At 34.4% G+C, this 26,039-nt stretch overlaps 1 protein-coding gene across 1 annotated transcript in view; it reads right to left on the reverse strand.

The window, feature by feature from the left end:
• The window catches only part of Col11a1 (collagen type XI alpha 1 chain), a 196,362-nt gene that overhangs the window by 14,325 nt on the left and 155,998 nt on the right, over positions 1-26,039 (reverse strand). The window contains exons 50-57 of the mRNA XM_051185635.1: positions 23,654-23,707; positions 22,985-23,092; positions 21,397-21,450; positions 20,745-20,798; positions 19,594-19,647; positions 4,352-4,405; positions 4,124-4,231; positions 3,602-3,655 (exon numbers count right to left, since the gene is read on the reverse strand). Coding sequence (XP_051041592.1) covers positions 3,602-3,655; positions 4,124-4,231; positions 4,352-4,405; positions 19,594-19,647; positions 20,745-20,798; positions 21,397-21,450; positions 22,985-23,092; positions 23,654-23,707 — 540 coding nt within the window. The remainder of the gene's footprint in view (positions 1-3,601; positions 3,656-4,123; positions 4,232-4,351; positions 4,406-19,593; positions 19,648-20,744; positions 20,799-21,396; positions 21,451-22,984; positions 23,093-23,653; positions 23,708-26,039) is intronic.

Here is a 26,039-nt window from a genome sequence, read left to right on the forward strand (position 1 = left end):
CTTTTTCTTTATCATTCTCCCCAAAATGTATATTAACTATAATTTCTAAATTAAAATTTATTTTAAAAACACAAATTGAAATATTAAGAAATGTACTTCTTCCATCCTACTTTATCTCATTCAAAATTTAACATTTCATACTTGCTACAACTCAGAGCTGGAAAGCACTGGGTTTTAAGAAAACTGTACACCTGAAACACAATTTAGAAGATAATAGTAAGAATCAGTGCTAAAATTAGCAAAACAAGCAAATATCCTAACATTAAACACTGTAGAGTGTCATGTATTATAACTCTGTAACAGAGTTTATTTGGAGCATCAAATAAAAGTTTTAAACTATAATCCAGTAAGCCATATCCATTTTATTTACGGTTGTATGCTTAAAAATTGATGCTGTCTTGTATTTATCAATTTCTGAAATGATATTAAAATTGACAATTAATAAAACTTAGTCTTCCAGCATCCTTGGAATGAGTAGGTGTTTAATATAAAGAATATGAAACAAAACATTTTAAACCCCTACAGCATTAATTATACTTAAAAATATCAAATGCTTGCTTTTTAAATTATTCAACAATGTTTACTTGATATTACAGTGAGTATATACATTTATTCAATATTCTTTGTACCTGGGGTTTGAGGCAATATCTCAAATCAAAGCTAGCCTGAGATACATAGTGAAATTAAACCCAAACTAGACTATATAAAGAGATTACCCCTTATAAAATTAAAAATAAAACACTCCTTTTAAGAAAACAAAACAAGAATGTATTGATAAGATCTGTGATCAAACATTTCTATATAGGAAATAAGGCAATTTCTATTCTATTCCTCTTCACTCAATCTTCCTGGTCCCCCATGTTCTCCTCTCCCTTTCTCTTCATCCTTTCTCTTTCTCCTAATGTCCTCTCTACTCATGGCACCCCTCCTCCATTATGCTCAGGAGATCTTGTCCCTTTCCCCTTCTGTGGGAGACCTTGTATATCTATCTCAGGGTCCTCCTTGTATCCTAATGAAACTTCTAGAAGCTGCAGAGATTTACATGAATAGCTTTGGGTGTGAGTATGAATGTATTTGTAACTAGGAGGAAAGCATAATATGAATAAAGAATTATTCACACAATTTTCAAGTGCATTAGTTTTTAAGCCCAATGTGAACCTATCTAAACTTTCAAAATATTTTACTTTCACCTCCCTTATTTATCTTCCTTTGAGCCTCTATACTTTCTTAGTTACTGGAAGCAAACACCCAGGTGACCTGGAAATCACATCCTCTGCTTGCCTGTCACAGGACTCACAAGTTACATACTAGCTGCTCTAAGAATAATCCCACTTGCCTTGTGAGAAAATTTTTTTCAAGATAGGTTTTCTCTATGTAGCTTTGGAGCCTGTCGTGAAACCATTCTGTAGACCAGGCTAGCTGAAAACCTCAAACACACAGAGATCCATCTGCCTCTGTATCCCGAGTGCTGGGTTTAAAGGCATGTGCCAACACTGCTTGGCCTTCTCACCAATTTCTAATCCAGAGTATTGGCTCTGTATGAATGTGAATTTAGAGACCATTTAGCCACACTCAATAAAATTATGACACTGATGTTTTCGAAATATTTATAACTATTTCCCTCATTTGACAATTCTTTGTTCAGTAATATTGCTTTACACAGAGCCATTTAATAAACATAAGAACCCATTAGGAAAAAATACCCTCTCTATTAACTATAATTAAACTTAGTATCATTTTATGGGATAGGGTCAGATGCCCTTACTATTCTCACTTTGAAAATATAGAGGTTGGAGAAGGAGGAGGGATCCTAGTGTCATGTCCCAATCACATAGGATTGCTAATTTTTTAAACAATATGTCTGCCTTGAAAGTAGTTTAATTTTACCTCTATGCATAATAACACCTCTCACTCTGATTAAAACATGTTACTTCTACAATATGTCTTTCTTAACTGAGTAGAAAACCTCATTATATATGGCATTCTACAGATGCCTTCTCTACATGCCCTCTTATCTTGAGGACTAAGCAACATTTTCCAGATATCAGATTGGTTGAAGCTATAAAAAATATGTATAATATATTCACACCACAATATTTCCCAAATGAAACCAGCAGCCAGGGAATGAGTGTGTGTATGTTGGGCTCTCCTAATGCTTACCATTGCAATTTTCCAAAAATGACTTGAATTGTTCATCCTTCTCATACTATAAACTCACATTTGCTTAAGCATTAGAAAAACAAATTTTGCAGACTTTAATCAGCTGGTGTGTCTGATGGTTTTATTTTTAACATTAGTTGAAGGAAATCTCCAGCAATTTCTATTTCTATTTCATATGCTGAAAGGTCAAAAAGCTTATTGGAAAATCAAACAGTACAAAAAAATAAATAAATAACCCGAGGAAAGCATTTTTGCTACCAGACTCTGAATCTGCAGGTAGAATTTTCCACATCATAGGAGAATATTTCTTGAATATCCATGCAGACCTGGAGCTGACCCAGCTTCACCCAGGGCTCAGTTTCTATGATAATGAGATTATGTATAGAATAGATAACTTGTAATATTCTACAAGTCAATTAAAGATTGACAACATCTATCCATTTACTGAGTAAGCAATCTAATTTGTCCAGGGCAAGTTTCGAAAGATTTTAACACTTACTGAACTTTGTCATGGCTATTTTATTACTTGTAGTTTATGTAATAAAAGGAACAGCTGAATAAATCCTGAAAAATTAGATTGTGGTTCTAGTTTTGATGTTTGCTGAATATGTGTATCTACTAAGTAAACACTATGTTTCTGGTAAAGGGGAAACAAAAAAGTTCCAATTACTTCAAGAAAGGACTTTGTTATTTAAAGGAATTGTACTATACTTCTTTATTGTTTTGAGTATTGTTTACTTTTTGATTCATATTTAAGATATAGTTATATAAAAATCAACATTAAAAAACCACTACCAGTTGAGCCAATTTATACATGAAAGTGACCTGGCAAACAATTATTTTAAAAGACATGTTTTCATTCTTACTTCATGTCCATATTGCATCAAGAAATATTTTGGACTCTAAGATGTTGGCCAAGGATATGCTTCATTGCAATGATCAATCATGATGTTTGTGTACAGAATTCATTGTTCAACATCATCATAAAAACAGTCACATGACTTTTTTAGAGCTCAGGATAAAGTCCTGCTTCTGGACCAAGTTATCTCAAAAAGAAAACCATCTATTTGAGCAGCTACCACCTTTGTGTGCTGACATGACTCCCTATGTGAGAGCCAGAAACAAAGTTTAATCACATGTACCTTGGGGAACTGTCTGCATTGAGAAAATAACGGGTTACACCATAAGTAGCATTTTCATCTGAGTAGAAAAGATGTTTTTTTTTATTACTATTAAATTTTTCTTTTAAAGGGTATGAGGAAGGAATATTCTCTGGAACAAGTGGCATACTTTATATGCTATTATCAGGATTATTTTTCTCATTGAACATGTAATATTCTTTCCTGAAAAGCAGAAACCTCTTCAGAAGATACTACTCACAGACTCTAGTTTATAATCTTAATATGGTAATTATCTATAAATAATGACAAATGTCACTCACCAGAGGACCAGGGGGTCCATCTTGGCCAGCAGCACCAGGGAGTCCTTGTTCTCCCTACATAAAAGAAAATAAAATTTTGTTTGCTAACAAGACAATTCCTATTACTTTTGAATGTTTGAGGTTGGCATCTATAAATTGTAGTACCTCAAAAACATACAAAGTTAAGCTTTTTGTTCTCTTTGCCTGTGTATGTACCTATACTTATGTATATATCTACATATACTTATATAACACATACACATCCACAGACATATGCAGAGATATATGTATGGAAACTTTCATCACTGTGACATTAGAACTTCTGCTTTAATATATAGAACTTTAACACAAAATTATAACATACATGAGATATGTAAATATTTTTAAATATATTAAATTATTTAAACTGTCACTTAGTAACTTTTATAGAAATACTGGATTTCCATAAAGAATATTATGAAACAGCAACCTTAATAGCATTTAAATTCATAGATATTGAAATGTAAGTTATCATCATAGCAGTCCCTCTTGGCAGATGCTTACCACAGGACCAGGGATTCCTCGAAGACCTTCTGGACCAGGTTTTCCAGAAGGACCTTGAGGTCCAACGGGGCCAGTTTTCCCAGGAGGCCCTTCAGCACCAGCTTCTCCCTGTTTGACAATTAAGCATGTAGGCATATTAATAATGATAAAGCCCATGTTATCATATAATGTGTTGAAATACATGTCTTTCAATGCATGAGCCTCCTAACATGTCTCTTCACCTCATACCTTAGCACCTTTTTCACCTTGCCTTCCTTCGGAACCTGCAGCCCCAGGAGGACCCTGTAAAAATAAAACTGTATTTAGAGATATACTACCTTAAAAGAAACAGTGCTGAGGCTCTCTATGTAAATTCAGGAACAGCTAATAGACTTCTAAAGTATGGTTTTATATTAATTTTCTATTTAAAACACAATAATAAATTCAATACTAATTTCATGCATGTAAAAACTGCCATTTAAATCATTTAAAATAAACCACCCTCTCTCTCTGCATCTGGATTCTAGTTCGACTCAGTATTTAGTTATGGGTGTTTGCTTACGTTCCCAACAGTTACTAAATGAGGTCTCCCAGATTGTGGATAAGTTAGCTGTTGATCTCATTATCAGGGAAGGGCATTTATGATAGCCTTTCCACTGTTGCTCAAATTGTTAGTTGAAAGCAGTCTTGTAGGTCTCTAGACATTTCTTTAGATTCAGGACAAGACCAGGTTGTAGAAACACATAGAAACAGCTGACCTGAACAAGGAGGAGCTAATGGGCCCCAACTGATAGCTGGGAATCCAGCATGGGACTGACTTAGGCCCACCTGAATATGGGTCTCAACTAGAAGGACTGAGCAATCTAAGGGACCTCAGACAGTGAAACCAGGATGTATTCCTGGTGTACAAAAGTACCTTGCAGACACATCTCCCATGGAGGGATAACTGCCTTAACCTAGAAACAGGAGAGAAGTCCTAGTCCCTACTTCAAATGACTTGTCAGATTTTCGTGAACCCACCTGGATGGCATAGCCCTACATGTGGAGTGGGGGAGGGATGGAAGGGGAGGGTGGTCAGGGTGCATGTGAGGGGGGAAAGAAAGTAAGAGAGAGGGAAGTAAGGAGAGAGGGAGAGGGAACTGGGATCGACATGTAAAATAAAAAGAAAACAAATAAATAAATTAAAAACAATAAATAAATAAACCACCAACTACGAAAGCCAAGATCATCATATAACATCACCAAAATAATAGGAAGGCAGCTTCTCAAAAGTGCTAATAAAGAACTCTATCTAGTAGTGCATGATTTTAAACTCAACACCTGGAAGCAGGTGAGTTTGAAGGCACCCTGGTCTACATAATGAGTTCCAGGCTATCCAGGGCTACAGAGTGAAACAGAGAAGCAAAAAAAAAAAAAAAAAAAAAAAAAAAAAAAAACTTAGTGTAGTCTGAGTGCAAATGATAAAGGCTGTTTGTTATTTTGAATTATTCGGAGTTCCTTGAATATGTGAAATATTATTTGCATCTTTATCTTTAGAAATGTTTTGGAGGTAGCTTAGTCTAAGAATACGTTAGATATTATACATAACAAGGGCCTTTGGGATCCAGCCCCAAGGTTTTCTTTAATGTTCAGATCGGATTCTATAGAGAAGTGAAAGGAACTTAGGGTATCTGAGGTCAACAATCTCTTATATGTGTGCTGTTTGTCGTGTCTCTTTATTGTTCTGTCTCTATTCTAATTCTCATGTCCTTTTCTAATTTTTCCTAGCTTCTTCTCTTCTAGCCTAAAAATCTCTCTTTTACAGGAGGCTTGAAACAATAAACTAAAACAACAAAAAATTACAAGAGTTACCTCTCTTTGATCAAAAGCACATTTTGAGGTTAAGGAATAAGGAGCTGAGCTGTTTACTTTGGCAACACAAGGTTTCAAGGTTTCAGGAAGAAGGCTGTGAACAGAGCCTGGTGACAATGTGTCCAGTGACTAACTTTGAGACATAGGTCTTTGTCAGCAAAAATTGGCTAGGAAAGAGTTGGCATGTTTTTCTTATGGTGCTTTGTGTAATAACATTGTTTAGACAGCTGTGACTATGACCTTGTGCATAGCTGTAAACTTGTGATCTATGTACAAAACCCTTTAGTCTAGGTTGAATTTGCTCTGAGGGAAAAGATGAGTTAATATGTGCAGTTTGTGTTAAACTGAGGTGAAATTTGTTACTTTCTGATATTAGCCTGAGTAAAAGGAACAAAGCAACTTTTAAGTTCATCACAGTCCTCATGGGACAATGAATCTAGTTATGAAGCATATCATACTATATGTTTTATATTTCAAAACAATGTTATCTTCCTGATTATCCACAATATATGTATGCTCAATAGATGCAATATTATCATGAGATAAACACACAAGCAGAGGGAATACATTCAAAGCTGTTCATAGGTAAAAAATGAAGTAGCACAAAAGAGAAATTACAGATACAGGCAACCAGATTTCAGGTAAGTGGTCCTGTAAGCCTTGCAAGACAGGATTACCTCCATTAGAGTTTTGTAGGTTAACATGCTACATGCTGTATACTTCCACAGCCCCCAATACATGCATTCTAAAACCATGTTCCAGCTAAAGAACAACATTTGCAATCATAAAGGTCAACAATCACAGGAGTTTCATTCTTATAGGAAGATTTAATTCACAAACATGTAAGATTAAAAATAATTTGATTTTCAAAATTCTACGACAAGAGATGAAAAATGATTATACTGGAAATGTCATAGAAAAGCATATGTAAAGAAAGATTAAGTAAGTAACTAATGATCTGTAATTTATTTTCCCTCTAGTTCCTATTGTTTTCCATATGTTCAATTTTCTCAATAGTCATGTTTAAAATTACCAGCAGAGATTGGATATGGAGGTTAGGCAGTGTAGATAGAGTAGTGGTATTTGGTGAGACATTAAGATGATGTTTTATTTTAGTTGTTACTTCAGTATTCTACTGTGACTACAGGCTTATCTTCTATGCTATTTCTCAGTACCATAATAACCAAATTAAATAAATATCAATCACTTCATCAAACTCTAGTTCCAGGAACTCATTTTAGATGTGATAATCTACAAAGACATCTTTAGCCATTTATTTTTTAATTACAGTACTGTAACACAATATTGCACATTCAAAATGCCTCAAAATGTAACATGAGTATAAATTGTATGAACTGTTAATTAAGGTGGTAGCAATATGCTGAGTTATAATAGATATTGTAAAGGCGAGTCTTTGGTGTGTTTATATTTTAAGAGGAGCCACTGCAGTATATCTGTTTATTTAGCAGTATATGTATTGCGCACAGCTTTAACTTTTCCTATCATTACAGTGTTAGGCCAGAAGTTGGATTGTTGCCCTAGTCAGTGGAATGTATATTTTAAAACATCACAATGATCGTTATTTAGAAAAGAGAAATAATGAAATTCACTGGAGTAACAGTTCCCTCTCTCCCTCTTATGCTTTCTTTATTTTTCCATCCTTTTGTAATTCCCCCCTTTACTTAATTACTGTAGTTTTTCCCTCATCATACATCCACTGTGGTTTTATCCTAAAGGCCATAGGTATGTGGTAACTTCTTTTCTTAATATAGACTGCTGATGTTGAACTTACCAGCCTGCACATCTATGAACCAAATGCACTTTGGTCCTTATAAGTCATTCAGTCTTTCTGTTTGGTAATGGCAACACAAACAGATGAATTCAAGTCATATGAGAAACTTGGTTTTAGTTTTTTCTAATATGTCTTCATAAAAGAAACTAGTTGAGTTTATCCCTAAAAGTCACCATTACTACATTTTCCTACTCATCAGAAATAGAAATCATATAATTTTCTTTCCACTATTAGTAGTTAACAATATGGTGTTATAGTTTGTCCATTCTGTCACTCAATTCTCAAATATATAGATATTACTTATGATACAAATTATGATATGCATGATTAAAATAACTTCAAAATAAAATAAAAACCATAAGGAGTATACAAAATTTCTTACAAGACAGATATACAGGGTAATGAAAATAATACACAGGAAATGTATGATGATGACATCAATGTATAAAATATGTATTGGATCCATTTTAGGGGGAAGAAAGGCTTTTCAGAAAATTTTTATGTCAGATCTGAATCTTACAGTGTGGGTAGATAAGAGGTTTTCTGTGATAACTGCTTTACTTTATTATCATTCTTGTGCAAGCACAAAACCACAGGATTGATGTGAATAACATTATTCAGAGACTTAATGGTGATTTGGGGAGGCTGTTTGCTTAGATCCATGCACAATGTAAGTGTGCATGGATGCATGTAGACATATGCAGTGGAGATTGCTAATCAAGGGAGGAGAAAGAAATCATAGATTAAGAAGGATACTGACTATTTAAATATTTATAAAATTAACTGTTCTAAATTTAATGTGAACTTAGCTACCATGGTAAATATTTATACATATATGAAATGAATGAAATTTATTACTTTTACATTAAAAATTATAAGTTGTCCATAAACTAAATACTACAATTTAGGGTATTTAAAAATAAGTGTAAAACACCACTAATTTTGCATTTTTCAGAACAAGTAAAATTATTTTTAAATATATTTTTTAAATTTTTATATATGTGAACATGTGTTTGTCTGTATGTGTATGTAACATGTATGTGCAGGTACCTCATCAAGACCAGAAGATCTGAAGTTGGAATTACAGTCAGTTGAGAGTTGCTTGATGGGCATGCTGGTAACTGATCTCAGGTATTCCAGAAGAGCAGCAGTGCTTTTAGCTACTTAGGTATTTCCCCAGCCACTCTATTATTATTTTGAACTATGTGCTACTGAGGACATAATCTACAGTGGTTCCAATTTAAATTGGAAGTTTGCTCACATAATGACTTTGAGAGGTATCATTTACTGATGAACAGAAATGTTAATTGCATGTATAATTTATTTTAGCATTACCATATATTACCTACACACACACACACACACACACACACATACATGCATGCATATTATGTCCTGTATATATCATAGGACATTTTCAAGGGCATTTGTAAAAGAAAATGTCTTTATTTGAGTTTTAAATTAATATATATTTCCAATATATTAATCCACATGTGCTATATATATACAAATGCAATTCATAAGCATAAAATATATGTGTGTGTGGCATCATTACATATATATATGTCACTATAATGAATACAAAGTTATGAGCTTATTAGATTTGAATAAATTCAATTTAAATTTGTAAATATGCAATCATTCCCTTTTGAAATATTAACTATTAGGCAAATACCATTTGTTTCAATTTTATTATTGTAGGCTTGCCTTTTGCAATGAGCGAAACCTAAATTTCAATTTGATGTTTTAATTTTCAGACAATAATGTTAAAATTATTTTATTCCTTGTTACTTGCGAAGAACCAGAAGATGGATAGCTTAGAGGCCTATGAAGAACTACACAAACCAGCAAAATAATAGTATTATTAAAATTCAAAAGTCAATTAAATGATTCTTAATGATACTCTGTTATACTTCTAGATTGGAGTCAAAGATAATAACCATCAAAGAGGCTTCATCTAGTAACTGATTGGAGAAGGTGCAAATACATAAAGCCAAACATTAGGCAGAGCTTGGAAATTCCTGAGGAATGGGAGGAGAGATTGTTGCAGCCAGAGAAGTCAAGGGCACCATAAGAAAATGGCCCACAGAATCAACTAACTGGGTTTCCGGGGGGATCACAGGGACTTAACGGACAATCAAAAGTGTACAATAAATGGGACCTCTTCAAACTTAGAAGCTTCTGTAAGGCAAAGGACACAGTGGACAAGACCAAACGGCAGCCCACAGACTGGGAAAAAGATTTTCACCAATCCTATATCCGACAAAGGGCTGATCTCCAAAATATACAAAGAACTCAAGAAACTAGTCAATAAAACATGAAATAACCCTATTAAAAAATGGGGTACAGAACTGAAGAAAGAATTCTCAATAGAGGAAATCAAAAAGGCAGAAAGACACTAAAGAAAATGCTCCACATCCTTAGCTATCAGGGAAATGCAAATCAAAACATCTTTGAGATACCATCTTACTCCTGCCAGAATGGCTAAAATTAGAAACACCAGTGATGACTTATGTTGGAGAGGATGTGGAGAAAGTTGAACACTCCTCCACTGCTGGTGGGAGTGCAAACTCATACAGCCATTTTGGAGATCAGTATGGCGGTTCCTCAGGAAAATGGGAATTAGTTTACCACAGGACCTGGCAATCCCCCTCTTAGGCATATACCCAAAGGATTCACATCCATGCAACAAAGACATGTGTTCAACTATGTTCATAGCAGTACTATTTGTAATAGCAAGAACCTGGAAGCAACCTAGATGCCCCTCAATCGAAGAATGGTTAATGAAGATATGGCACATCTACACAATGGAATACTACTCTGCACAAAAAAATAATGGTATCTTGAAATTCGCAGGCAAGTGGATGGCACTTGAAGAAACCATCCTGAATGAGGTAACCCAGTCACAAAAAAGAGGAACACAGTATGTACTCACTCATATATGGATTTTAGACCTAGAGCAAAGGATCACCAGCCTATAATTCACATCACCAGAGGAACTAGGATACAAGATGTATTCTAAGAGATTCATATAAAGTCCCTCACAGAACTGGGAAGGGACAAGTCCCCCAGAGCTCAGGTGAAGTGGGGGGGCAGCAAATGGAGAGAAAAGTAGGAGAAAATGAGGGGGAGGAAAGGACAACATGTACGACCAGGAAGATTGAGCCTGGTTAGGAATAGAAGATAGGAAAGAGAGAGAGAGAGACAGACACAGAGAGATCATAAAAGAGGGAGCCAATATTGGTTTGAAGATAAAATTGACCGCAAAGAAAGGTCTAGAGAACTACAAGACTGCTCCCAACTAACAATTTGAGCTTCTGTGGAAAGGCTATCATAAATGCCCTTCCCAGAGAGTGAGATCAACAACGAACTTCTCCATGGAGCCCTCAAGTAACGCCTGTTGAAAACAGGATTAAACACCCATACATAAACACTGAGTCGAACTAGAACCCAGATGCAGATGGAGAGGACAAGACCATGCGGCATTAACACATACAGACAGCTTACCTGAACAAGGAGGAGCTAACGGTCACTAGACTGATAGCTGGGAAGCCAGCATGGAACTGACTCAGGCCCCCCTGAATATGGGTCTCAGCCAGAAGGACTGAGCAGTCTAAGAGACCTCAGACAGTGGAGCCAGGATGTATCCCTGGTGCACAAAAGGACTTTGCAAACATATCCTCCATGGAGGGATAACTGTCTTAATCTGGAGACAGGAGAGAAGTCCTAGTCCCTACTTCACATGACCTGTCAGATCTACATGACTCCAACTGGATGACATTCCCCTACATATGGAATTGGGGTGGGAGGATGGGAGCGGAGGGTGTTTAGAGTGCATGTGAGAGGGCAGAGAGGGTAAAAGGGAGGGAAGGAGGGAGAAAGGAATGGAGGGAGGGAGGGAGGGAGGGAGGGATGGAGGGAGGGAGGGAGGGAGGGAAGTAGGGAGAGAGAACTGGGATCGACATGTAAAATAATCAATTAAATTTAAAAAAATGCTTTGACTCCAAAATTTAAGTTGAAGGACATGTTACTGGGGGAAAGGATTTCTATTTTTGTTTCCACAGAAAATGAAAAGATGTGGATTCCTTCCAGACTAATGTGGTTTGATCACGCCAGACTGCCTGAAACAGAGTACAAGGTCATCCTACATTCAAAACAGCTGGACAAAGCAGCCCTACAGACTACAGCCAGGATTTCTGAATCTTCTTCGAATGCCCCATGACAGCGCCCCTTACTAGCAGGAAGTAGTTTGGAAAGAATGACGCCCAAATTCCCAAATATTGTGTATAAATGTTTGTTTTCATTTAATTGGACTTTGTATATAAAATAAAATAATAAAATAAAACAAAAAAGAAATTCCATGGTGCATTGATAGAAGCTGCACAACTTTCAAGTGCTTTAAGAAATGATGATTTTTTAATAAAATATTACAAATTTTTATCTCAGTACACTTGCTACTGTATTATAACTTAATTTTCCTACATGATCTATAGCTATTAGAATGATGTTTCTAAGTATAACTGTCACACACGATGTTCTTCTAATCAATTTTCTATTAGTCTTACCTATTTGTGAGATTCAGGCAGAAAAAGTACTAACATCAGTTACTAGTAACTTCAACTTTCATTATAAGACACTACAGCTAATTAGTTATTGGTTTACTTTCCTTTTGCCTTCTTTGCAGGAAAACAAAAGATAAAATATATGATCCTTTCAATAAACTCTATACGATGGATGCTGAAGACTATACATTCTAGGAGGCTTAAAAGAGTAGTTTTTAAGGTATTGAACTATCTAATAAGCTTGCTGATGAATTATTACAGTTACTGTGTAAGAGTACTGTTAATCATTGGTTATGTATCTGAGGATACTAGCCATTCAAAGAGTAAGGATCTCTTAGCCTGAACAACTCCACCTCCAGCAGCTATCTTTCTCTGAGAAGGAGAATTAAGAAGTCACTTGCTGAAGTCTACATACTCAGATCCTCACTCATTCTTGACACATAGGCTACCTCAGACTAAATTACATAGTATGTAACTTCCTGTCACCTTCAGGAGCCCTAAAAATTGGAGCCCTAAACAAGCTATTTACCTCTCCTTGGTAAAAGTGTCCTAGCAAGTCACTTCTAGAAATGTTTGAATAAAAATCATTCAATTTGGGAAATTTCTCTGCAGGCTTTGTCCCAAGGTTCCTCACCACCCCTAATCATCTTGTTTGTCAGCCTTTTTTCTACTCTTATTTTAAATTATCCCTGCTAAGGAACCCCCTCTACACGTTTCAATGGAAGTTTCTTCTCACTTAAATTGCTGTAATGTTGTTTGTATCACTTTTCTTTTTTTCCTTCTCCAGTACTTTCCCATGAATGACATGGCCCAAAGTGGTCACCAGTTTCCTTCTTCAATAAACCTCATTCCTGAAGTGTTATTATCAGTAAGTTCTTTCTTTCATTTTTTTTTAATCCCCTTGCTGAACCTATCCCTTTTCATGTCTACCAAGTATGTTCTTCTACATTCACAGAGCCAAAGTTAAAATAAGTGTTGCACCAGACAGTGCTACTTGCTGACGGGAACACAAAGGTACATGATAATAGCATCCTCAATTCTGCTGCGGTTTAGGGAATCCACTCTGTACAGTGTATGGACAGAGTGATGTCATAATACATTTAAGTTTTTGCAAGCTTCCTTTATAATTAGCTCTCTGTGTAGTGACAGTTTTACTTATCCCATATTCCCAAGTTCATGTTGTCTGTAATATATATATTTAATTAAAAAACTAAATATAGTTTAATTTAATGATATCTTTTTTTAAAAAAAAACTTCCATGAAAAATTACTTAACAATATTTGTTATACAAAGATATACTTAAAATACCTTATGCAAATTATCAATTTCAACAATATAAAACGTGCATTACATTACTAATTTGAATACTTTTTGTGTGTCACTCAGTGACTTCAGAACTGATATTTGTTAAACCAAAACTGACAAAGCCAGAATACAAAATTAAGCAAGACAAAGTTTTCTATGAAATTACTATAGATTAATTTCTCGGTGCAAATTGTGTACTTACCTAGCATAAGAAATGAGACATTATGCTTATTTTATAAGGATAAATCCTTGACTTAAAGAAGTTTACAATCCTACACTATGTTAGTTTGTAACCAAATAAATGATACACGCATATTTCTGATGCTAATAAAATCAAATTCTACATTATTTTATGATGCCACTACACTATTAAGATTCCCAGTTTCTTGGTTTACAACTCAGAAAAGTTGCAAAATAATCTTTTTGATTTTTAAAATATTTTTTAACATTTTAAAATTAATTAAATCACCCACTATATTTTGATCATATTCTTGCCTCTCCTCAAATTTTCTGAAGTTAATCTAATCTTTCTGATTAAGTACAGATTGATTTTTGCATAAATAATTAGTTGAGATGTCTTTAGTTTAGATGACCAACCTTTAATTCTTAATGTTAAGGTGAACTGTATCACATTAAAAAAGCTTTAGACACTGGAATAGCTTTCATGCCACTAAAATAGATCTTACATTGATGGACAAAAGTAGATTATTTTGGCAATTAGTCAGTTTAGCATGTTAGTTTATTTTACTTAATATAGAAAGGAATTCAGCACAATGAATTAAGCAGAACTCGGGTTAGATTTAATGGGTTCACTTTTCAAAAGAGGAAAACCTGCGTATTTAATGCTCTGTAGTGCTGAGCTCTGTAGTGAGATATTCACTTTGTATGCACCTGTGGCATAGACCACGCCCACTTGGGGAGAACACAAGGTCTGACATTACCTGGGGGAACTAATTCTAAGGAGGGGGCTCAGAGAGCTCTCTTGCTTGCAGCACGGGGATAGGAGTACATCCAGAGGCGTCCTTGGTACCAGGAACCTGCTGGTGTTCATCAGTCTATATTGTAAGTTATTTCTCCCTTAATAAACATCTATTTAGCCTATTTGTTTCTCCTGATCCTTATTAAACATCAATAGAACTCAGTTTGATTCTCTACAACAATATGGATATGAAATGGATATGAATAGTTTTGTAAGATTGGTGTAGTCATCACAGATTCCAAGTAACATATAATACATCAGTACAAAGTAATTATTTCATAAATAAGGCTATGATTAATAGTCAAGAATGGTTATATGGACACAAGTGTTTGCATATTGTCTAACTTTTTATTTACCCAACCATAGTATGCAGGTATCTTGAAAAAACATAGGATAAGTAAATTGAGCAAAGTTATGCAGGTTGGAGGAAGTTAATCTAGTCTAGAAATTTGAATTTGATTTCATTACTCTATTACCCAGCACATTATATATTTAATCATTTGAGGTTGAAAGAAAAGCAGAAGATTTCTGATTTTCTCAAGAAAGATTTCAACCCATTTGAAAAAATAAATGTACACCATGACTCATCCAAAAGATCTTAGATAATACAACTGACAATTTAATTTTTTGTATAATACCTAAAGTTTGAAAAAGAGTGCTGAGATACAAAGGCTCAATGAGAGAATATTCAACTCAGAAAAGATGTTTATAACATTAAGATAGCTGTAAAAATGAATAGTGTTTTTAATTATTGTGTGACTGGATCAGGGAAAAATAATTTATTTGAAAGAATAATTTTGATGCTCACTACAATCTTTTTATTAACAGTACAGAAAATAAGACAAAAAGATATATGGGTGGTGCAAAAGACATTCACTAGGAAAATAATAAAGTACTAAGAATTAGCAGTAACAATAATGTTATTTGGACAGGATAATATTCAAGTAGTAAGATTCCTTTCTAATAAAAAGTCTTCCAGCAAAGGACTTCTTGGTAGAAAAAAAAAAAAATGAATTCTTGCTGAATATTTCCAATATTTTAAAGAACTAAGAAACTATCCCTAGATTAACAGTGGGAAATATAACTCATCTCCTAAATGCACCATCACAGAAGAACTATTGAACATATAATTCAGCAAATGAGAAGATTAAAAATAAAAAAAGTATATTAACAAACACTGATAAACTTGATAGAGATCATAATCAATGATAGAAAAAGATGAAAATTTCAATAAAGAAAATTATCAAGGAAGTAAACTCTAAAGTGAAAATCCACCATACTGATAAGCCCCTATCATGATACTAATAATGTTCTTCATAGAACTACTATTAATCTTATAATACTTGGAAAAGCACCAAAAATCTCCCAATAGCCATTGAATGTTGATCATAAAACACAGACTTGATTTCAAGTCATAGTACCGTGTAGTAACTAAAATAGCATGGCATTAAAAAAAAAAACGGCACACCAGTGGAATATATTAGAGATCTCAGAAATAAATCAAATATCTACAGGTAACCACTGCTAAAAAAGGGGTCAAAATCAGGCATTTTTAGAAAGAATAAACTTTTTGTTAAACAGTTCTAGGAAGAATATTGATTATTGACTAGTAAGTATCATTCTGAAAATCATCTCAGGATAGATTACAGACCAAATAAATAAATAAATAAATAAATAAATAAATAAATAAATACATAAATAAATAGAAACACTGAACATATGGAACTACTTGAAAGCAAAGCAGGAACACTTATACTGATGTGAGTAAACAACATTTGGATAGTTGCCTCTACACAAAAAAGTAGAAGTATACAAATGGCATAATATCAATTTAAAAAGCTTCTATACAGCTAAGAAAACAATCAATGAGGTATGTACACAGGATGTAGTGGGGGGAACATCTGCCAACTATTTGACAATGGATTAAATTGCAAAACATAAAAGGAACCAGACACAGCAGTAGTAACAACTACAAAATAAGGGCTTGGATTAAAAATGGGAAACACCCATGGCAGTTTATGCTGGAAAGTATGTGGAGAGGAGATCACTCCTCAACTACTGTTGGGAGAGCAAACTTGTAAAAGCCTTTTGGAGATCAGTATGGCATCTCGTGAGGAAAATGGGAATCAATATACCACAGTATCTAGCAATTACACTTTTAGGCATATACCCAAAAGTTGCACATCCCTGCAACAAAGACATCTGTTCAACTATATTCATAGCAGCCTTATTTGTAATAGCTAGAATCTGTAAACAACCTAGATGCCCATCAACTGAAGAATGGATAAAGAAAATAGTGCATTTACACAATGGAGTACTACTCAGTGGAAAAAACAATGGAATCTTGAAATTGTCAGGCAAATGGATGGAACTAGAAGAAACCATTCTAAATGAGGTAATTCAGTCACAAAAAGAGGAACATGGTATGGTATCTATTCATTCATATATGGAGTTTTGCCATAGAGCAAAGGATCACCAGTCTACAATTCACACTGCCACAGAAGATAGGACACAAGGAGGAATCTAAGAGAGACATACATGGTCCCCCACAGAAAGGGAAAAGGACATGATCTCCTGATCATATTGGGATTGGAGGGGACAGTGACAGTAAATGGAGAAGGAGTTAGGAGAAAGAGAAGGAGAAAAGATCAGGGAAGAGAAGAACATGAGGGAGCAGGAATATTGAGTAGGGGGGGGGGAAATGAGGAGAGCAAGAAAAGAGATACCATAATAGAGGTAGCCATTATAGGTCTGAAGAGAAATTTGGCATTAGAAAAATATTCAGCCACCTACAACGAAGACCCCAAGTAACAATCTGAGCAATAATGCAGAGGCTACCTTAAATACCCTCACTGATAATGAGATTGATAATTACCTTATGTGCTATCCTAGAGCCTTCATCCAATAGCTAATGGAAACAGAAGCAGCTAAACACTGAGCCAAACTATGAGAATCCAGTTGCAAAGAGGGAGAAGTGATAAGCAAATGGGATATGCAGCAGAAACCCACAGAGACAGATAACCTGAATAAGGGATAGCTCATGGACTGATAGCTGGGAAACTAGCATAGGACAAACCCAGGACTCCCTGAACATGGGTCTCAGTTAGAAGGCCTGGGCAGTCTATGGGACCTATGACAGTGGAACCAGGATGTAGCCCTGGTGCAACAAAGGAATTTGGGAACACATTCCCCGTGGAGGGATACTCCATTAGCCTAGAGGCAGGAAGGAGATCCTAGGCCCCACCCCAAATGATTTCACTGATTTTGATGATCCCTCCTAGAAGGCCTCACCCTCCCTGTGGAGTGGATGGGGAATGGGACAAAGGGGTGGGGTTCAGAGTGCATGAGAGGATGGGAAGGAGAGGGAACTGTGATCAATATATAAAATAAGAAAAAAAATATAAAATTAAAAAAATTTTAAAAACTGGGTCAATGATCTCAGAGGACATTTGTCAAAAGAAATGAAAATGGACCACAGATACATTCAAGATATTCATGAGGTAAATGTACAACAAAGTCATAATGTGATCACATATTGCAGTTAGAATGACTACGATAAAAACATCAAAGGCTGCAAAGATACAGAAAAAGGAACTGTCATACATTGTTTCAGGGTTTTCAAATAGTGTATCTATGTGGAAACAGTGTGGTGGTTCCTCAAAAAGGGTAAATCTAGATCTAACATGTTCTAATACTCCCTTACTGATTATATTTCTAAGGGGAATTACATCTGCCTACCAAATGCTCCCTGCCCTCTTTATGATCCTTGTAGCACCAATTATAAGTAAGATATGGAATCAACAAACAGATTTACGTCTACAGAAAATGTGGGTATTAGTCAGCCATACAGAAAGGTGAAATCCTGTCATTTGTGAGAAATTGAATGGAATTGGAGGACATTATGTCATGTGAAATAAGATCAACATGGCCAATAGAAGACAAATGGCTTTCCTCACTTATACATGAAGTGTAAACTGAATATAAAATAGTCATTACTAGGAAGAGTGGAGGGAGCAGGACAAAATATTACTAGTTAACAGGTACAAAAACAGAGGTAGAGATAAAAACTTAAGTTTTTTATTAAACCGACAATAGTTGTGGGATGATTATAGTGCACAATTACCTAATATACAGTCTATAAACATCTCAAAGGCAAAAGCTTCAAATAGGACAGGAGATGGAAAGACCATTAACCTGTTGTATCAATGCATATCACAGATATGCATTAAAATACCAAAATATATTAATACCTGAAGTTATTATTTCTAATACTACAACGAAAATCTTTAAATCTCTTTGGTTCTACTGTAGTCAGTATTATGTTTTTTGTAATATTTTACATCTATTTATTTATTTATTTATTTTGTGTTTGTCATTTTATGTGCACAGGAGAATGTGCATGGAGGTCAAAGCCAAAGGGAAACTTGCAGGTGTCATTTCTCTCATTTTGTCATGCAGACCTGAGGAACTGAACACAGTACATCAAGCTTGCTGGTAAGCACTTTTACCTGCTGACACATCTCATCTTCACAGAGACAGTTAGTGTGACCATAGCTACTAATTTTCTTCTATAGTCATTTATGAAAACTGAGATTCAATATAAATCATGTTTCCAATTCCATGAAATTTGATCACATAAAGCCATCTACAATATAATGAATGCTTGCTCTCAGTCTAGTGATATGGATTCACACTTTCATGGTGTACTGTACACTAAGCTTTGGACATTTCTCCCCCATGGAGATACTAAGGGCTGGAACTGGAACTGTTTAACAGCAGTCAACATTTGTTCAGAGAAGCAGGTAACTCTCAGTGGATGAGTTGTTTGATTTATTCAAACTGTGACAGTAAAATAGTTAAATTATATTCTGAGTTAGTGTTGACTTTGACATATCAAAGAAAGTGGTTATATTTTTATCTGCAGATGCAGCCTAGAGTTTGTACGGATAATACCAGGCTAAATACACAGGGAACAATTAAATAGAGAATGAGAAAAACTTACCCTCTTTCCAGGAGGACCTGGTGGACCAGCCTCACCAGATGGACCAGGGGGTCCCTATAAATGAAGATATATGTACATGTAAAATGCACTGTTTGATAGCTGGGTATTTTTCATAGATAGTAAAATTTCTTCCAATATGAACTGACTGTTTTTCTCATTTATGCATATCTATCATTCCTAAAAACCTCAGCCCCCATTCTGAGATCTGAATTGCTTCTATATATCCCCAGCATGAGCTGGTAAACTCATTTGGTAAACTTCTTCACAGATATAGGAAAGTTCTTCAAGTTTCCCTTGTGGAAACCTGTGCCATTTAAAACATAGTAAAGGGATCCGTAAACACCAAACATACACATGCTTAAGTCTTATCATAGCTTACAACTGTGAACTCATCAATTTACTACCTCTAAATTTTTTCTCATACAACACTTGTAGTTTTTGCTACACTAAGTAAACAACTATGTGGGGATGTGTACCATAAGTGTAACTTAGATTTCCAACATCTAATGGCTAGAACCTTGTATGAGATTCAGCTGTCTTCAAACATATTTAAGTTAATGCATTCTGTATTTTCTCCTTTGCTAAGTAACCCATGCGGCCAAAACACTTCTGTGTCATTTCAAAAATAATATTAAAATATCTACACTATAATTGCGTTTAGTTGCTTGGCTGAAATAGCTTATGACCTACAATAAGTTACTAGTCTGATATTCTTATTTCTTATGGTATTTCAAATGCATTACTTTTTTATCAACAAGTGGGGATATGGTTGTCTCTGACTCTTTTGCCCAATTTTGGGATCCTTCTTCTCCTACTGGGTTGCCTCACCCAGCCTAGATTTCAGGGTTTTTGTACATGACCTCATTGTATATGGATGGCCTGATCTGATCTTTTTTTTGGGGGGGGGGATGTATATGGAGGAGAGGGGAGTTGAAGGATGTTAAAAGGAGTGGAAGAAGATGAAGGTGTGGTTAGGATGTAATTGTATGAGGGGAGAATTTATGTTAAAAATTAAGAAAAAACAAGCTGCTAAACATATGCTACACTTTTGAGAAATGAATACACAATACACACAATGAGGTTTAATGTGTAAGAATGATCTGTATATGGGGCTTTACAGATGAGGAAAAATAATAAGTTTTCTTGCATACCGGTTGCCCTGGATCTCCATCTTCACCCTTGTCACCTCCAACACCATCTTGCCCCTATAATTGACAGTGAAAATTAATGCAAATAATTCTTGTTATAATGTATTATAAAAGTACAAAACTTACACAGACTACCTTGGTATAGTGTTGAAATAAGCTATAATCAGATGGACAAATAAAATTGTAATACTTATTTGGTTATTGGTGCCTCTTCCTCTATGAATAAATAATTGGCAAATTGTTATTATAACTGATTGGGTATAAAGTAGTCTTTTGATATAAGGTATGAATAATCACTTGGTGCATAAGATTAGTGCTTCAGTTTACCAGGAACAGACATAATGCAATTCAAAGTAGGATTTGCATAATAAACGACATTTGGAAATACTCTTGAACTTTGTAATATAATTACAGCTGCTACTCAGACAATTTAGGTAATTCAGGAAAGTTTCAATAATTGTTCAAAAGAAGAGGACAGTCATATAACAGAGGCACAGTAGTCACTAGTTAAATTTACCATCCGTGTGATTTCTGTATGATTCATTTGGCTTTCTGTCTTTAGAAGTTCATTTATAAGAGATTTTTTTTGAAGTGCTACTATAGATTGAGGGGATGGTTTCACAGAAGCATCCTGTTATTTATCCATGATACTTACTGCAGGGCCAGGTTCCCCAGGTGGACCAGGATCCCCAGGAAAACCAACGGGTCCCTAGAGAGATGTTATAAAAGGAAAAAAGATGAAGGTTCACAATGTTATGATTTAGTTTAAGAGGCTAAATTCATGGCAACAACTGCTTAGATATATTCTTCAGATGAAAAATAATAAGTAACTAAATTTAAAAGGAACTAAGAATGCTTGCAAATATGTTATATGGCATAATAACTTTAGTTTCACCAGAATCCCACAGTTCTAATCTTTATATGAAAAGTTAAGAAATGATGGATAAGCTACTTTAACACAGAATTTACTTAAGTTTTAAAATATCAATTAGATAAAACTTTTCATTTTCAAAATTAGATGGCTGAGAGTTATTTTTTAATGAATGTTGAATACTCTTTATAATTTCAACTTGAGAAAATAAATAAAGTTAAGGGTTTCTTGGGCTATAATTAGATCTCCATATGTCATCAAGCAATAACTTGTTTCCAGAATCACACAATTTAGAGGAAAATAATGTTAGGCTTCTGAAATATATAAAAAAAATATTTACAGCAGGAGGTGGTGGTGAGTGCCTTTTATCCCAGCAGAGACATAGGCAGGTAGATCTCTGAGTTAAAGGCTAGCCTGGTTTAGAAAGAGAGTTTAAGGATAGCCAGGGCTATAGAGTAAAAGCCTATTTTGAAAAACACTAAATATAAAGAAAAAAAATTTTGGAGTCAAAGCATTTTTTTTAATTTAATTTATTATTTTACATGTCGATCCCAGTTCCCTCTCCCTCCTTCCTTCCCTCCCTTTTACCCTCTCTGCCCTCTCAATTGCACCCTAACCACCCTTCCCTCCCATCCCCCCACCCCAATTCCATATGTAGGGGAATGCCATCCAGTTGGGGTCATGTAGATCTGACAGGTCCTGTGAAGTAGGGACTAGGGCTTCTCTCCTGTCTCTAGATTAAGGCAGTTATCCCTCCATGGGGGATATGTTTGCAAAGGGGAAAAGGATTTCTATTTTTGTTTCCACAGAAAATGAAAAGATGTGGATTCCTTCCAGACTAATGTGGTTTGATCACGCCAGACCGACTGAAACAGAGTACAAGGTCATCCTACATTCAAAACAGCTGGACAAAAACAGCCCTACAGACTACAGCCAGGATATCTGAATCTTCTTCGAATCCCCCATGACAGTGCCCCTTACCAGCAGGAAGTAGTTTGGAAAGAACGATGCCCAAATTCCCAAATATTGTGTATAAATGTTTGTTTTCATTTAATTGGACTTTGTTATATAAAATTAAATAAAATAAAGAAAAGAAAAGAAAAGAAAAAAAAATTCATTAAAAAAATTAAAAAAAAAGGACTAGGGATCAGTTATAGAGTACTTGCCTAACTTGCTAAAGGCTTTGGATTTGATCTTAGCATGACAAATATGACAAATTAAAGGTGTGTATATATGTATGTATGTATGTATATATTTCTTGTAGCTTTACATATCAAAGATGCAATATTAAAATAATATGAAAATTTTAATAACCAAAAAGAGCTAAGAAGTATTTATGACACAATTGTCATTTTAAAAAGGACAAACTCACCGGGTTCCCCTTAGGGCCATCATCACCTGGTGGTCCCTTAGCACCAGCAGGACCAGCAGCACCAGGGGGCCCAGCTTCTCCTTTCTCTCCTCTCTCTCCTTTGGGACCCTACAGAACAGAAAGAAGAAATAATCACTTTATATACTGTTTCAACATCTTGACATCAATATTGTGGGATGGACAATTCACTTTCTTCTGAATTTCAAATATCTAAAAGATAACAAACTGAATTTATAAAATGCCAATAGCCTTGAACCCTGAAAGCTAGTCAAAATATTTATAGATTGTCAAGGGAATGTAGTAGTTTTAATAACAGCTGGATTTATGTTGAATAATCAGTTTTAATTAACAAATGTTTATTTAATGCAGCAAGGAAACTGTTGTTCTTTTTTTCCTGTTATAGACAGTTCACCAAACAGAATATATACAATAAACACTTAATCATCTTAATGATTTAACTCAAACAAAAGTGACATTTTAAAACTTTGATGATATTCAAAACACATAGAGTATTGACCGTTATGAAACAGTGTTTTTGTAGTCATGGTCATATTAAATAAGTTGGAAAGCAAATATTCTCAGTATTCAAATTTGATGTTCAAATACTCTAAAAAAAATTCCTAAGTATCTAATGAAGCCTGATAATGGCTTTACTACTATAGGACTTACACCTGAGCCAGCTTCGCCAGGGGGGCCGGGGTTCCCTGCTTCTCCAGGTTCACCCTGCAAAGAAAGTATCATATGAGGGTAAGAAAAAAAATTGTGTTTTCTATAAGTAATAATGCTTGTACTATGGCCATCCCAATTTAGACCAGCTTCAACCTTACTATAATGCTTAAAATACATCAAAAATCTAATAAGAAAAAGAGAATTTGGATTAATTATCTCAATAACTCAATTGAAGAAACAGATGAAATAAGGATTCAGTTTTGGTAGACAAAATCTAGCAAATCAAACCAGGTCACCACAAAGCTATGACAAAAATCAGAATGTATTCTAACAGTTTGTATTAGTGTGACAACAAAATTCATTTTGTAATCAGAATTATTGATTTTAAAAAGCAAGATTTTTGTACTAAACTATAAATATACTCTCTTGCTAATAAAATATATCATTATAAAACATGGCATTATATTGATAATATTACAGAATGAGTTTAGTTGAAATCAGTGTGAAATATAAATTGCTTAATAAAAACTCTTGTATTTGAGTATTTACATATTCTAAATTTAAAGGCTTATATGCTCTCATTTTATCGAGCTGAATTATTTGCCAGCCCATATGACCAGTAAAAACAAAACTGTGTAAGGAAACAACAATCCATATTCAAATAAATATATCACAAAGGGTATTCAATTTGTAATGTTTATGTACAAATGAACACTTTGTTGGGATTTAGTTATGAAGTCTACTGCTAGTGCCTCCTTCTTAGAAATGTATAAAAATATAATATCTTATTCCAATGATTACTTAATGAAGGATGCAGCACATGCATACACACACATACACATGCACACACGCACACATGCACGTATACACACACACACACACACACACACACACACACTCACACACGCATGACTGCGTGCCAATGTTCCACTCAGCACTCCTCTAGCCACTCCAACAACAGTTATCGTCATCATTCTGAAGTGGATAGGATTTTTCTAGTTATTTATTTTAAACACTGGTATCACAGGTCTTCCTGGAACATACTTCTGATTACAGGTTGGTTGAAATTTTCCATAGTAAGTACAAACATCATTTCAGCAAAGGAACTGATAAAATTTTTTAGTGTTCGGAGATACACACATATTTTGAATGCTTAAGGTATTTGTACAGCTATGATGGCACCCAGTACTTTCCAGAATTTTTTTATATGTGGGATTGCATATAAATTTTATCTTCCCCAAGATAAATGGCAAATATATTGTATTTTGGAGAGTTATTACAAGTAAAATATTGCATTTACATTATATGTGAAGAAAGGACCTATTCAACTATCTTAATATGATTAAATGATATATCAGTAATTTGGGGGGGGATACTATTCACATATTTGAAAGGAAAGAAGTAATTTTCCATTCAAATAAACTGTAAAATGTCCATACTAACTATGTAACTCATGGAATATTAATATGCAATATTAATTAAAAATCTTGGAAATATTGAACAAAAAATATTTTTCTTGTGTGCCACATTATCATGTGCTATTATTGTAGAAATTTGGAACTAGAAAGAAAACTACATATTTTTAAGTTAACATCAATATATTTTGCTCTTCTCTTTCCATTTTTGTTAAATATAATGGAAGTGACATTCTGAAAAGATTATTTACAATTTTCTGAAATGAAGAAAATAATGATAGTCAAGAAATGTGTAACATGTAATGGTGAAAACTTCTACAAAATCTGTAAGAATAATACAAAAACATTCATTTCCTTTAAGAATGTTAAATTTATCTTTACGCATATGATAAACAAATCATAACTACTGAATATAAAATCAGTAATTCCTAAAACTGACTGTATTAGAAACTTTTAAAAGTGGGATAACAAAATTGCAAATAAATACAGCAATGTAACAGAATATGTCATGTTAATGAGGTCCATCCTATGGTATGAATAAGGTAAAGGGTTACTTACTCTATGGAAATATAATGATGTTATATGATAAAACACTAGTTAGTGAAAAAGATGAAGGAGTGTGCAGTTATTATACCATAGTACTATTGCACTCTCTGCTTATTCAAGAGTGCTTCCTGCAGAAGCAACAGCAAGCTGTCCTACATGTCAGAGTAATTACAAATTATCATTATTAAGAAAATGTGTTGCTGATTTGTTCAGAGAAAATTGTTGAGACACCCTCCATAAATGGTTCTTGAAGATCAGATGTTGTATTTGAACAATAGAAATCATGGATCATGTTTGTCAATCTTTTTCTTCAAAACTAGAAAATGCAATGAAATTAGTCACAATCCATGTATAATCAATTTCAATTATACAATATCACATTTTGTAAAAAGTTAAGATTTTGGTTTTCTATCACTTTCACTGTC

This window comes from Phodopus roborovskii, unplaced genomic scaffold (genome assembly GCF_943737965.1).
Source record: "Phodopus roborovskii unplaced genomic scaffold, PHOROB, whole genome shotgun sequence".
Taxonomy (NCBI): domain Eukaryota; kingdom Metazoa; phylum Chordata; class Mammalia; order Rodentia; family Cricetidae; genus Phodopus; species Phodopus roborovskii.